Here is a 15,000-nt window from a genome sequence, read left to right as displayed (position 1 = left end):
TAAATATATAGTTTTTTTATACCAATTACTAAAACGATTCTTTTACAAAATTTAATTGTGAATGTGTTACATATCTTTCTCTTTCTTTTTTTCGGTGAAGTAGAGAGATAATAAGGTATAACTTGAAAGAATTTAGCTTTTATTTCTGGCATATGAAACGACCACATAGAAACAACTTCTTCGAGAGAAAGGAAAAAAAAAGTGTATAAATATCAGGGGAGACTACTGTGAGTGTAGTCGTCCAAGAATTGTGTCACGTGAGCTCTCGGTAGCAGAAGCAAGATGGCAGCCACCATTCACTATGGAAGCGAGAGGACCGAGGCAAACCTTGCCGCTATTAAAAGTGATATGCAAACGCTGGATAAATTTGAAACTGAGGTAAGTTTGCCTGACTGAAGCATTAACCTTGTGTCTGAAAGAAAATATATATTTTACTCTTGATTATTTAATTGTGGTATATTGAAAGTTGGTGTAGAATGGGCGTGTTTTGTCTTGAAGTGCTTCTGGCTGTGTTGATAGAAGATTCGTTTTAGTATCACCCACCTCGATGATGGAATCGCATTTACAGGCATTGTGTTTTGTCGATATTGTATCGGTTTGTGATCAAAAATTGAAAGTGGAAAATTATCGTAAGCAATCAAATTTGAATTTTTTTTTCTTTTGTTGGGATAGGGAAATCGGATTAGTGAAAAATACAGGCATCAGCATGACCTTTTGGGCAAGCAGTTTGCTTCCCAGTCACACGGTTCCGGGTTCAGTCTCACTGCGTGGCACCTTAAACAAGTATCTTCTACTAAAGCTCCGGACCGACAAAAGCCTTGTGAGTGGATTTCGTAGACTGAATCTGAAAGAAGGCCATTGTATATATCTATGTATGTGTTTGTCCACTACTACTGCTTGATAACTGGTGTTGGTTTATTTACGTCCCCGTAACTTAGCAGTTCGGCCTAAGAAACCGGTAGAATAAGTTGCGGACTTTGAAAAAAGTTCTGGAGTTGATTTGTTCGACTAAACTCTTTAAAGTGTTGCCCCAGCATGGTCGCGGTTTATTGACGGAAACGAATTAAAAGTGAACGATATATAATGCAGGAGGCTCAAAAATTTCATGGAAAAAGTTTTTAAATTTAGGAATGTTGGGAGGAGGGGGCGGAATCTGAGAAGCTTTTAAAGGTGGGTGGCAAGAATATCTCTGTTTTTGAAAACGGGAATTCAAAAAAAGGAGTAGGGTGTTTTACCGTTTCGTTTGACACGTCTACCTTGGACATTTGCTGAATAGTGCCAATATTTTCAATTTGCGATCACGAGTCAAAAGAATGCTGTTGCCATTTTTTCGATTTGTAATTAAAATTTTTGTATATTTAATTACAAAAGTTATTTTAAATTTTAGCAGTTCAAAAGTAGTTAATTATCCTGGTCAACACTCAATTATATTTTCATTCACAATAATCCAGTCTCGTTCGATGTAAACATGTCTGTTTATAAGCATCAAGTTACCGATCTGGTTACCCGGTTTAGAGAAACCAGGTTTGATTCCACGTTGCTGTGGCACCTTAGACAAAATGAGGAAAGATTCCGAAATAGTGTGCTTCATTGCTGGCAATACTGGGTGTTGAAAAAATGCTTATGGTATCAATTGTCCAAAATCTATTACATATACAACACCGATTTTCTGGGCACAGATGCCCCGAATCTTCTTATAATCCGCACTGATTTACTCTGATGTACGGGTTCCTGTGTTTCATTTAATTATTTAAGTAAATTTAAATATTTGTTTAATGTAGGATATGTTGACCAGAGTGACCATCCCTCGTTCAGAAAAATCGGTAATCCGGAAAAGCTTTGGAACTAAAGATTCCAGAAGATCGATGTTGTTACCTGTACCATGAAATTAGCAGACACCTGTCTCTTAATGCGCCATTAGAGTTATCTAACTTGTTGCTGCTCAATAAATTAAAGAAATGCTCGCTTCTTGCAATTTAAAACTTATGAAATATTTTATCGCATGAATACATTCTTTAAAAGTAAAATCAACTAATTTAGATGAGATGGGATTTTTTTTTTTTTTGTCATTCTTACCGTTTTTCTCAAAAATTTAAGATCGGTTTCTAAACTTATTTTTAGAATCATTTTTCATGAAGGAAGCTATTTTTGAATCTATTAAAGCGAATGTAACACCATTGATATTTGCCTGAGGAATTTTCCGCCGATTTATGTTTGGATTGTCAGACAGATATCGCTTTTGTATACATTACACGCATACCTTTGACCTTAGGGAATACGTCTGTGTGTGTGTTGTTTGTTTACGTTATAAGAAATAAATCGTTAGGCGTGAAAATATTGGGTTAAAAAGAATTCCTTGGATGGAAAAAGGTGAAGGTTACCCGTGGGATTCGAACCTACATCTCTAAACATGACAAATTTTCTACCATTAGACCTTGATGAAATAACAAGGAAATCGAAGTACCGACAGAGTGAAGCTTAGCTTCAAATCTCTCTCTTTATATATATAGTGTGTTGTATGTTGCCGCTACAGAGGTATCATCTGTTCGTCTGTGAAATGCCCACTTTCAAATTATCTAAATGGAGGAACCAAGCTTTGTTAAAGAAGAACTACTATACAGATTCACGTGCGCCATGATTTGAGGTTTCGTGGAGGGAAATTAGAAATTAACCTCGCGTTGACCCTTTTCTCTGCGTCATAACGGTTCAGTAATTACTACAATAGGCACAAGGCCCGAAATTTTTGGGGAAGGGGCCAGTCGATTAGATCGACCCAGTACGCAACTGGTACTTAATTTGTCGACTTCGGCGGAATTTGAATTCAGAACGTAGCGACAGACGAAATAACGCTAAGCATTTCGCGTTTTAACGTTTCTGCCAGCTCACCGCCTTATAATTACTACAATATTAACACACAGCCTAGCTTATGAATACCGCCCCTACATACGCTCAAACACATCTATATGTATTTTTTGAAGACTCTCTCACTTCTTATATGTATTTCTTTTCCCTTCCTTTTAATCATTACCTGTGTTTATTTAGTTGTTCCAATAAAGCACATAATTGGGTTATCAGAAATAAATGAATTTATGTAGAAGGGTATGTGTACGCTAGTTAAACTGCTTCTCTCTCTCTCTATCGCTCTTTCTCTCTTTATCTCTTCACATTTATCTCTCCAACCTCTCTTCATCTGATTATCTACCTATCTATCGCCATTCTTCATATCTATCTATCAATCATCAATCATTCAATCACACGTTACAAGGCTTTTTGCCTAAAATAAACTAAGCGAATATATGTGTTTGCTTTTCCTCTACTGCCACTTGACGACCAGTGTTGGTTTGTTTATATCCCCTGTAACTTAACAGTTCAGTAACAGAAGCTATTAGAATAAGTACCAGGCTTTAAAAACAAAAAAAAAAGTATTGGCGGTGTGTGGGGGGGTGGGGTGGAGTCAGTTTGTTCAACTAAAACCCTTCAAAGTGGTGCACCAGCATGGCCGCAGTCAAATGAAATTATTCGAGTCAAAGATAAAAGATTGAAGCATTATCGAACTTAGTGTTTGACCCAGAAACATGAATATTGGTTTGGTTTTCTGCCTACCCTTCTCTCTCTTTCTCTCTCTCTCACACACACACACTCTTAATCTGTTACTTGGGTCAACACTACCACCACAACTAACATCTCCATCACCACTCACTCTATGAGTACCTTGAGTAGAAGCCATTCTATCACAAGCTTTTAAATCTGGTCTCTGCTCTGAAAACAACCCATGAGTTGTGTTAATTTTTACCCTCTTTTCCTTAATCTTTAAAATCCTGCCTAAAAAAAGGCAAGAAACCATTAATTTTTCTTCTTAATTTTCTGTCGGTTTTAATATTTTCTTTATTTTACAGCAATTTTCACAATTAGTTCAAATGATGTTCGCATTTCTTCTGGATCCTAATAAGGTAAGCTCACCCTATAAATTTTCATCTTCCTCACCGGGCTCTAAGCCAGTTCTCACCTCTGTTTAATTTTTCACCAAGCCCTATCAAAGTAGCTCCATCTTTCAAAAGTCCCCCCTCAGGTTTTTTTTTTTTACCTAATAGACCCTAGCATATTAAACTTCCCCTATTTCCTTCCTGCTGGACCTTAAACAAGATAGATCTCCCACCTTTCTATTCTTTTTCCTTTCTGGTTTCCCGGACATAAAAATCACCCATCTACATTTTTTCCTAGTGGACCTTAAATGGGATAGATTTCACACCCTAATTATTTTTTCATCATCATCATCGTCGTTTAACATCCACTTTCCATGCTGGCTTGGATTGGATGGTTTGACTGAGGACTGGTAAGCCAGAAGGCTGTACCAGGCTCCAATGTGTTCTGTCAAGGTTTCTTCAGCTGGATGCCCTTCTTAATGCCAACCACTCCAAGAGTATAGTGGGTGCTTTTTATGTGCCACTGAGGTGTTTAGTATTATATATCATTATTTTATGGACAAGTGTGGCTTGGTGGTTCCAGGAGCTCACTTCCCAACCATGTGGCTTCGAGTTCAATCCCACAGCATGGCACCTTGGGCAAGTGTCCTCTACTACAAGCTTTATGAATGGTTTTGGAATGAAGCTCATCATGTGTGTGTGTGTGTGTCTTCTCTTGATATTGTATGATAGTTGTAAACAAGTGTCACCATCATACAAGCAGTGTTGTTTCCAATCTTCCATGAAAACATGTCCAGCCTATGGGAAATATTATTACTGTATTGGACAAAATGCTTTGCGGGTGTTTCTTCTGACTTTACTTTCTCGATCTGCCAGTGGCACATCATCTGGCACACTCTGTTCAATGGTTGGCATTAGGAAGGGCATTGAGTTGTAGAAACTATGCCACAATAGACAACTGGAGTCTAGACAGCTCCATCTCAAACCGTCCAGCCCATGCCAGCATGGAAAATGGATGTTAAATGATGATGATGAATGCTTTTTACCCCTTTTGGGGTTGATAAATCAAATACCAGTTAAATATTGGGGTTGATCTAATCAACTTATCCCTACTCCCAAAATTCCAGGCCTTATGCCTATAGTAGAAAAGATTATTATTATTATTTGTTGTTGTTGTTGTTGTTGTTGACATCATTCTTTGTGTTTTTCGGTTAGTCCTCCCAGCTCTTCACACAACTGGAAACATTCGCAGAAGAAAATGGAGCCAATTTTACTGCTTTGAAGTCTGTCTTTAAGAGTCTGATCACGATTCCAAATGGTAAGTAGAATCTTATTAGCCGAAGTGTTTGTGCTTGCAAGAGAAAAAGCACTCTGTGCCTGAAGTGGTTATATTTGGACAATGACTAGAGTGAGTCATCAGCTTTGAATGAAAAGATATATATATATTATATATCTGTGTGATGAGAAGATTGCTTCCCAACCACATGTTTCCGGGTTCAGACCCACAGCACGGCATCTTGGGCAAGTGTTTTCTACTATAGCCTTGGGCCAACCAAAGCCTTGTGAGTGGATTTGGTAGACTGAAATTGAAAGAAGACTGTCATGTATATATATATGTATGTATTTGTGTGTCTGTGTTTGTTCCCCCACCATCGCTTGATAACTGATGTTGGTGTGCTTTCATCCTCAGCAACTTAGCAGCTCGGCAAAAGAGACCGGTAGAATAAGTACTAGGCTTTCAAAAAATAAGTCCTGGGGTCGATTTGTTCGACTAAAGGCAGTCCTCCAGCATGGCCTCAGCAAGTGACTGAAACAAGTAAAAGATTAAAAAAGTAAAACATAAAAAATAAATATATATTATATATAAAAAAAACATATATAAATATATATATATATAAATATATATATATATATATAATATATATATATATATATATATATATATATAATATGGACAACAACAACAATAATAATCCTTTCTACAACAGGCACAAGGCCTGAAATTTGGGGTGGGTGGGGAATAGTCTATTACATCAACCGCAGTGCTCAACTGGTACTCGATTTATCAACCCCAAAAGGATGAAAGGCAAAATTGACCTCGGCAGAATTTGAACTCAGAACATAAAGACAAGTGAAATACTGCTAAGCTTTTTACCCAGCACTGTAATGATTCTGCCAGCTCACCACAAGAATAATAATAATAATAATTTAACTTTTTTCTTTCTTTCTTTGTCCAGATGCTTTAAGAAGAGGTGTGGCACCAGCCACCTTTCAAGAAGAACTAATCAGTCTTGGTAAATATTTACTGAAATTTCCATAAATTATGTGCAATAATATTTTTTATCTATTTTTATTTAATGTATATTTTATAATTATTATTATAAACAATTCCAGCATGGAAAAAATATGAGGACAATTCAGTTGTTGGCCAGAATAAGAAGCTTGCTATCATCTGAAGATGTTGCCTACAATAAATAGTCTGTCGTCGCATTATCAGCTGGAGTTTTCTCTCCTTTGCTTCATATCATGAAACTTAAAGTCAAACATCGTCTCTGAGATCATCTTGTGGTTTAAGAGATACAACTAGACGCTAAGGGGGTTAAGTAATGAGGCTGTAGGTTCACTAAAGGAGTAGTGAGAGGGATCAAGATGGGTGATGGTGAATTAGTTCAGCTGCATCACTATTACCTCCACACAACAGTCGTTGTTAGTCTCTTAGTAACAGCAACAAGACTGTCACACAACACTTGTTAGTTCACTGGTCACACTCACTAATTTGTTAACAACAACAGCAATAGTCACAGAACTGTTGTTAGATCATTAGTAACACCACTGTCGTACAAGTCACTGTTAGTTCACTAGTATCAGCACCAACACTATCTCAAAACGGTTGTTGTCAGTCGTCAACAACAACACTGTGACACAAAAGTCAACCTCAAAAAAACCCCTAAATTTCAAGGAAACTTGTAAAAATCTGCATCAGTTAAAATCTTAATGAAATTTTCTAAATAAAATATTTTTTGTGTTTTGTGAATAGAAGTGACTTGTAATGTTTGGGTCAGGAATTTTCTTGAAAACGAGGCCCCTGCTTGAAGCATGAAAAACCTACTTCACCTTCAAGACACATAAGGTTATTTTATTTTATGTATTTCATTTCACAGTCTCTGCTGGTTGAATATTCACGCAGAGCTGCCTTCTCTCACACTCATCTCTAACATCTGCCGTCACACTCATCTCTAACATCTGCCGTCACACTCGTGTCTAACACTAAATATTGTTCATTGCAGGATTGTCACAAGAGAAAGCTGAATACCTTACAGAACAGGTAAATATCTATCTACGCTTTCTATCTTTACACGTTTATTTAGGGCAGAGGTTCTCATCCATTTTTTTAGACCTATGGACCCCTTTGATCCCTATTCTACTCTGCTGGACCCTCATAGCCATTTGGTGTTTAAAAAGATCTTATTATATTTTTATAATTAAAGATTATTAGGAATTGTGGGGAAAAAAATTTGTTAAAATATTTTGTGTATCATAGAAGTATAACTAATTGATTTCACAGAAACGAACAGCAAAATCTTATATGGACCACTAAGGCTCATGTGGACCCCAGTTAGGAAACCACTGGTTTAGGGCAATCCTGGACAACCTGTGTTCCATGGGGACCTTCTGAATGGCATGCTTAACAAAAAATTGCTTTTAATTCTTTCATTAGTGTGGTCAGCTTCACAAACCATATCTCATGTTGCCAGTTTCTTGTAAATATTGCCCATGCCTCATACAAGAATGAAGGACAAACGAGACTAACTCAACCGGGCATAACATTTATGCATTACCATCATCAGCTGCTCAAACATGCTTGGCAAGAGCTGGTAAGGCCAGGGACCACACCAGGCTCCTTGTCTGTTCTGGCAGGGTTTCTATGGCTGGATGCCCTTCCTAATATCATCCACTTTACTGTGTGTACTGGATGCTTTCAATGCGACACCAGTATCTGTGCCTTTTACATGGCACCAGTGCCAGCTCATTATCATTTATAAAATTCCAAACCAAAATCAGGAAATTCATTATTTTCTTTCTTTTCTTTTTTATATCCATGTTTGTGTAGTGGAAGAAGAATATGGCCAGTCTATCTGCTACAGCCCTTGGTCAAACATTGATGGTTAATCAATTAGTGGACATGGATTGGAAATTTGGAGGTAAGGCATTTGTTCCTGTTTATCCATTTCTTTCTAATCTCCAGTATTTCAGCTCATTTTTGCCAAAGGTCTTCAGATGTTTTTATTTGACTTGTTTAATCTGTTAATCTTGATCTCCTTCAATCTCTCTCACACTTTCTATCCACTCCTCATCTCGTATTATTCCCACTTGACCGAACAAGTTTTCACAGAACATTGGCAGCAAATGACCCCACTTGTATAACAGTGACACTCGTTTACAACTGTCATTGCACAGACGTATATATAGTTATATGTATAATGATGGTAGTCTCTTGTTGTCCAAGAAAGACGGTTCTGCAATTTTTTGCTGAACAACCAACACAGAAGGATTTGTTTAGAGAGGGTTCAAATATATATATGTCCTGTATATAAGCTCACTCCCTCAATCAAATCAACATTATCTGAACAGGTGCAACAGGTGTGCCACACATCAGGGGTCAATGTGATTGCAGAGCAATGTGAGACGAAGTGCTGATGTGCTTTTTTGTGTGTTTACGAGAGAGGTTGGGATGTGAGGGATGTCCTTAAATCTGGATGACCCCTTATTTTGCCATTTGATGTTCGTAACCCTAACATTCGAACCCTTTCTTGTTGCCAGTGACCTTATCCAGTAGTGAGCTCAGTAAAGTCGGCAACACCTTTATACAGGTAAGAAATCCTCTCTACCTTGTTTCCACGAATTTTGTGGTTGTCCATTTTTGTGGTCTTCATTTTGAAGGGAAACACATTGTGCCTCTCCCCTTCTCATTATCTCCCTCTCCCACTTTCTCCTGTCTGTCTGAGTCTGTCAATTAGTCTCTCACTGTTTCCCTCTCTCGATGTCTCCCTCTCTCACTGTCCCTTTCCCTCTCCCTCTATCCCTCTCTGTGTCTCTCACTATCTCCCTCCCCCTCTTTCTGTCCCTCTCTCTCTTTCTCCTGTCTCTCTGTGTCTGTCTGTTAGTCTCTCACTATCTCACTGTTTCCCCTCTCTCACTGTCTCTTTCCCTCTCACTACTTGTCTCCCCCTCTGCCTCTTTGTTCCCCCTCTCCTCTCACTCGTCAATAATTGATTTTTATTCCTTCTTTTCCGCTTCCTTTCAGTTGAAACTTGTTGTCAGTAATGGCAAAGGAGAATTAAACACAATATACATGGGTGAGTCTTTCCACTTCTCTTAAAATACTTCTCTCTTTATCAACTCCTGTATTTCTTTTTCTTCTGTGAATCCTCCTTTTAGAAACCCGTGCCTCAACCCTTTAGCATCCAGATCACTCCATCAAACGCATTCCTTATCCATTCACATCGTTTTCAATTAATCATGCATTATCTCATAGCTTCAAGACTTCACTGATCTGATTGTATATTTTGAGCATGACTTTGTAGGGTAGGTGCAAGATGCCAGATCTGGCCAGTTTGAACATAAAAACAGTAGAACATTTTGGGTCAGATAGGGGTCAGTTTAAATACTAAAGGGTTAATTTATGTCTTTCCTTTTAAACCTTTCTTTTTATCCTAACCCCTCTTTTTCCATAAGTGATTTAACAACAAATCTCAAAATGAACACAGCTGAAGTTTCTAATTTCATCTGCCAGCTCACCACCTTAAGAATGATAATTCTTTCTACTAAAGGTACAAGGCCTGAAATTTTGGGGGGAGGAGACTAGTCGATCATGTCAACCCCAGTATTTCATTTCTGGACACCCTGTGTAATCACACAGTTTTCTTGTTGTTGCTTTTAATGTTATTGTTGTTACCATTGCAGCCTCATTGAATCTTTTTTTTTTTTTTTTGCAGAGCTCAGCCTTCAGCAATTCTATTCATTCCTTCACGAGATGGAACGTGCGAAAGCCAGCATGGAAATGTTGAGTTAGCTCTGGCCATTCATCGCTGTGACCACTGCTGCTAAATTAGCATTGCTGTCACCAACACTACTACATCCACCACCACTACCACATTAAAATGTCTGGTAGGAAACATTGCTATACAAAATGGTACCACTTCACTGTTATTCTGCCTCTGCTGTTACCGTGGTTACATCATGAAGAAAACTGCAATGTTTATACATATATATCCTACTCACGTCTGGCAAAGGTTCCAGTTTGCCCCAGAACATGGTGGTGGGTGTGGTTGTGGTGGTGGTGGTGCACCAGATAGCCAAAGATTGGTACTGATTCTGTTAAGGGTTTGTAAATGAATGCTGCTAACGATGGACTTAATCGTATGTAAATGTTGGAGGATGAACAGACAAGCCTTAACAAATAACCTGGACAACACAATTTTGAATATATATATTTATAGTATAATTTATATATGAATGTATATATATATACACACACATATATATATATAAATATATATATGTGTGTGTTTGTATGTATATATATATATGATTACAGAGCTTCAGTAATTAAATAAATTTTTGTAATTAACATTTCCTTTTGTGATCTCATTTATTCTTATTGTATGTCTTAGTTGTAGATGTTGTTATTGAAATTTGGACCCTAACCCTAACCCTGGTCTTGCAATGCTTTGATCAAAGGTATTCCAATTATCACCATTATTCTTTATTTTCAATAGTACGTACATCTACATTATCCAGTGTGTTTCTTTTTCCCTTAAGACATTCAGGTACAGTTTGAGGGCGATTTTGCTCCTGTTTCTATCAAACCAAACGACCAAAATTAAAAAAATTAATAATGATGTAAATCCTTTCTTCTATAGGCACAAGGCCTGGAATTTGGCAGGAGGGGATAGTCGATTAAATTGATCCCAGCACTCAACTGGTACCAGGTGAAATAGCGCTAAGCATTTCACCCAGCATGCTAACGTTTCTGCCAGCTCGCTGCCCTCATGATGATAATAATAATAATAATAATTTTTTTTTTTTACTTCTATAAGCACAAAGCTGAAATTTTGGTGGGAGGTAGGTAAGTCGATCACATCGACCCCAGTGTTCAACTGATACTTATGTTTTTGGCCCCAAAGGGGATGAAAGGCAAAGTCAACATCAAAGCAACATTTGATCTCAGAATATAAAACCAGAAGAAATGCCATCAAGCATTTTGTCCGACGCGCTAACAATTCTGCCCGCTCGCTTCCTTAATCCTTTCTACTTTAGTCACAAGGCCTGAAATTTCGGGAAAAGGGGTTGGTCAGCCTGGTCAATTACAATGACACCCCAGTGCTCAACTGGTACTTACTTTCTCGACTCCGAGACAAGCAAAGTCGACCTCGGCGGAATTTAAACTCGGACTGTTTAAAGCCGTAAGAAATGCCGCTAAGCATTTTGTCCGGCTGCTAGCGATTCTGTCGGCTCACGTCCCTTATTGCTTTAATGATGATACTCGCTTCTCTGCGTTTGTGTGTTGCTTTGTACTTCGTTGTCAGAGTTATCCGTCCTTGGAATGGAAGGGAGAGGACTGCGAAGAATCACAAATTTGTAAATGACTCTCGAAATTTCCATGTATATAGCGCAAGGTATTAGCTACATTGGTGTTCTTCAAACTTTTTTGTCGGGACCCACAGTTTGAAAAACGCTTGGTTTATATTCTGCACTTTGGTCCCACTTGCGTTCTTTCGTTTTTTTTTTTTTGTCGCGGCCCACTGAAGGGTAGGAATCCACAGTTTGAAAAACGCTGAGCAAGACAGAGAGACAAAAAATATAGCGAGGATGAGACAATTTCGTGAAAATTAGGAAAATTAGTCTATGCTAATCAAATCACTAATAATATTTTTATACGCTTCGTTCCAGCTCTGAAAATGGAACCACTCGATTTTGTTTTATTTAAATAATCACCAAAACTCCTCAAACTACACACTATAGCTTAAGGAGAGAAGGTATAACCTGCTCTCTTTAATCGTTTTAGGTGTTTATGTAAGTGCAGGCTTGGATGTGTGGTAAGAAGCTAACCACATGGTCGCCGATTCAGTTCCCACTGCGTGGTACCTTGGGCAAGTGTCTTGTGAGTGAATTTGGTTGTCGAAGACTGAAAGAACCTCATTGTGTGTATCTGTTTTGTTTGTCTTGACATCGCATGATATTTGTAAATGAGTGTCGCTGTCATACAAGCCTGAGGCTATGGTAGAAGACACTTGCCCAAGGTGCCACACAGTGGGACTGAACCCGGAACCATGCGGTTGGTAAGCAAACTACTTACCACACTGCTGCTCCTGCGCCTATATATATTTGTATTATCCTTTTATTTGTTTGTCATTTGACTGCGGCCATACTGGAGCACCGCCTTTAGTCGAACAAATCGACCCCAGAACTTATTCTTCGTAAGCCTAGTACACTTATTCTATCGGTCTCTTTTTCCGAACCGCCAAGTTACGAGGACGTAAACACACCAACATCGGTTGTCAAACAATGGTAGAGGGATAAACACACACACACACACAAATATATATATCTATATATATATATATAACAAATAGTAAATGAGTATATGCATATATACGTGCAGGTATGTGCATACCGACATCCACCTGTATGTATAGGTACATATCTGGGTACAGGACATTGCAAACAAACGTAGACGAGAACACACGAGCCACATAGAGAACATTCTCCTTCATCAGCCACCCACGTTTTAACACCGGCGTTTCGACGAGCTTGGGCAGGACGCATCGCTAAAACGGCTCGTCCCATATATATATATATATATATATATATACACGGCGGGCTTCTTCCAGTTTCCGTCTACCAAATCCCGAAACCATGTGGTAAGTAAGCAACCTACTTACCACACAGCCACTCCTGCGCCTATATATATATATTTGTATTATATAATAACCAGATTTTTAAAAATTTTATAATCATCGTAATCTATGACCTACAAAAACATTTCTCTGAAAACTACGTATTTCATTAAAAACTACGTATTTTAAAGAAATTTTTTGAGAAAGAAAATCAGTTAGGGGCAGAGTCTTCTAGTTTTGGCGAAATGTTTTAGTTTTTATATATATATATATTATCTATGTTGAAATTTAAAAAAAAGAAAGTGTTTTTTACTGGTTGGAAGGGATTGGATTTGAACCCTGTTCGATGGGCACTGATTTGGTTAAAAGTAACGTGGGAACCTTTTAGGGTGAGGCAAGAAGCTTTTTTTTATGCTAAGATCCTCCCAGCAGTGAGTATGGATTTCAGAGACTACCTCTTCCTTCACTGGTTCAGTGGCCTTGAAAGACATTAGCGACATCAGATTGTTACATACAGCTGTCAGTCTTTGGATCCGTTTTCTTTCTCTCTCCTCAGCAGACAGACGACGACTTCTCTGCGCGCGCGTATGTGTGTGTGTGTGTATGCGCGTGCGTATATGTGTATGTGTGTGCGCGCGTGTAGATACGCGTGTGTTGTGTGCGCGCGCGTAAGTGTAGCGTACTTTTTTTTAGACGTTATTTGGCTGCGGGCCATGCTTGAGCATTAAGAGTTTAAAGTCGAACAAATCGACCACAGTATTTATTTATTTATTTTTTTAAGTCTGATTCTACTAATTCTATCCAACATTTATTTTTTTGCCCACTAAGTTACGGTAACGTAAACAAACCAACAACAGTTGTAAAGTCGTCAAAGTGTACAAACATACACACGTGTGTATATATATATATATATATACAAACATACACACGTGTATATATATATATATATATATATATATATATATATATATGCGACAGGCTTCTTTCAGTTTTCGTCTACTAAATCCGCACACAAAGTTTTGTTCGGCCGGAAGCTATAGTAGAAAACACTTGCCCAAAGTGTCACGCAGTGGGACTGAACCCCGGAACCATGGGGTTGGGAAGCAAGCTTCTTATATGTATACGTGCATATATATATATATATATATATATATATATATATATATATACACTCTTGTTCTTTTATTTGTTTTAGTCGTTTGACTGCGGCCATGCTGGAGCACCGCCTTTAGTCGAACAAAATGACACTTCACTATTCCAAAGGTCCGACGTATCCCCCGTAGAATAAGGACCAGGTACTGCAATAGCTTGCGATCAAAAGACCAACGGCTGTTTAATATCCTGCCAAAAAGACCTGTGAGATGGACACGGAGTAATGCCATTGCTGGTTAGTCTGTTCATGGGTTCGATACTCAGTGTAGCATTGTGTCCTTGAGCAAGACACTTTATATCACGTTTCTCCAGTCCACTCAGCTGTAGAAATGAGCTGTACCAGTAATTCAATGTACCTTGTCAATATTCTGTGTTACGCTGAGTCTCCCTGAGAACTGCGTTAAGGATACGCATGTCGGCCGAGTGTTCATCCACTTGCATATTAATTTCTTCACGAGCAGGCTGTTCCGCTGATCGAATCAATCCTAAAACTGGAACACTCCTCGTCGTAAACGACGCATGTCCAGCCACTACTAACCTTGATGGACTAGGTTGCTAAGTTTAACGATATCGTTGAAGCAGAAATGCCTCTAACTGCTCGGCAATTTATATCACTCTGCAAGCCATCGTCGTTGATTGACAGTTTGTAGCTCCGCCCACTTTCCTTCTCTTGATGTTGGTAGATTCCGATAAGAAACTCTACATATCGATCACTTCATTAATCAACATGTCATTGCACTCATTTTCTAACTGTTATTTGGTAGTCTTAGTGAGGTGAGAATTACGTAAAATATTATATAATCACGTGAATATTGTCTGTCCTCGGCTTACGTCAAAACAATGTCACCACACGAAACAATTGTAGCAATACCAGACAACCTATTCTGTTTTTATTCTGTTTTTATTCTGTTTTTATTCTGCGTATGTATGTATATAGTCAGATATATCGACAGAGAGAAGAGATTACTTTGGTAGATAGATAATCATACCTCTCTTTCTCTTCCTCCCTCCCTATCTATCTATCT

General features: G+C 38.3%; 1 protein-coding gene and 1 long non-coding RNA gene across 2 annotated transcripts in view; both read left to right on the top strand.

The window, feature by feature from the left end:
• Window positions 1–211: 211 nt before the first annotated feature.
• On the top strand, window positions 212–10,556 carry LOC106873904 (COMM domain-containing protein 7). Its single transcript, XM_014921438.3, has 9 exons — window positions 212–378; window positions 3,897–3,950; window positions 5,139–5,241; window positions 6,161–6,217; window positions 7,211–7,248; window positions 8,035–8,125; window positions 8,745–8,794; window positions 9,229–9,280; window positions 9,920–10,556. Exons 1-9 carry the CDS (start codon window positions 283–285, stop codon window positions 9,994–9,996), a joined length of 618 nt encoding a protein of 205 aa, XP_014776924.1. The 5' UTR covers window positions 212–282; the 3' UTR covers window positions 9,997–10,556.
• Window positions 10,557–12,704: 2,148 nt separating this feature from the next.
• Window positions 12,705–15,000, top strand: part of LOC149131160 (uncharacterized) — a 23,816-nt gene continuing 21,520 nt past the window's right edge. Inside the window, exon 1 of the long non-coding RNA XR_016238448.1 lies at window positions 12,705–12,847. This is a non-coding gene — a long non-coding RNA (uncharacterized LOC149131160). The remainder of the gene's footprint in view (window positions 12,848–15,000) is intronic.

Source organism: Octopus bimaculoides, chromosome 25 (assembly GCF_046866305.1).
Source record: "Octopus bimaculoides isolate indiv1 chromosome 25, ASM4686630v1, whole genome shotgun sequence".
In the NCBI taxonomy this organism is placed as follows: Eukaryota; Metazoa; Mollusca; class Cephalopoda; order Octopoda; family Octopodidae; genus Octopus; species Octopus bimaculoides.
This window is presented reverse-complemented; position numbering and strand designations above follow the sequence as displayed.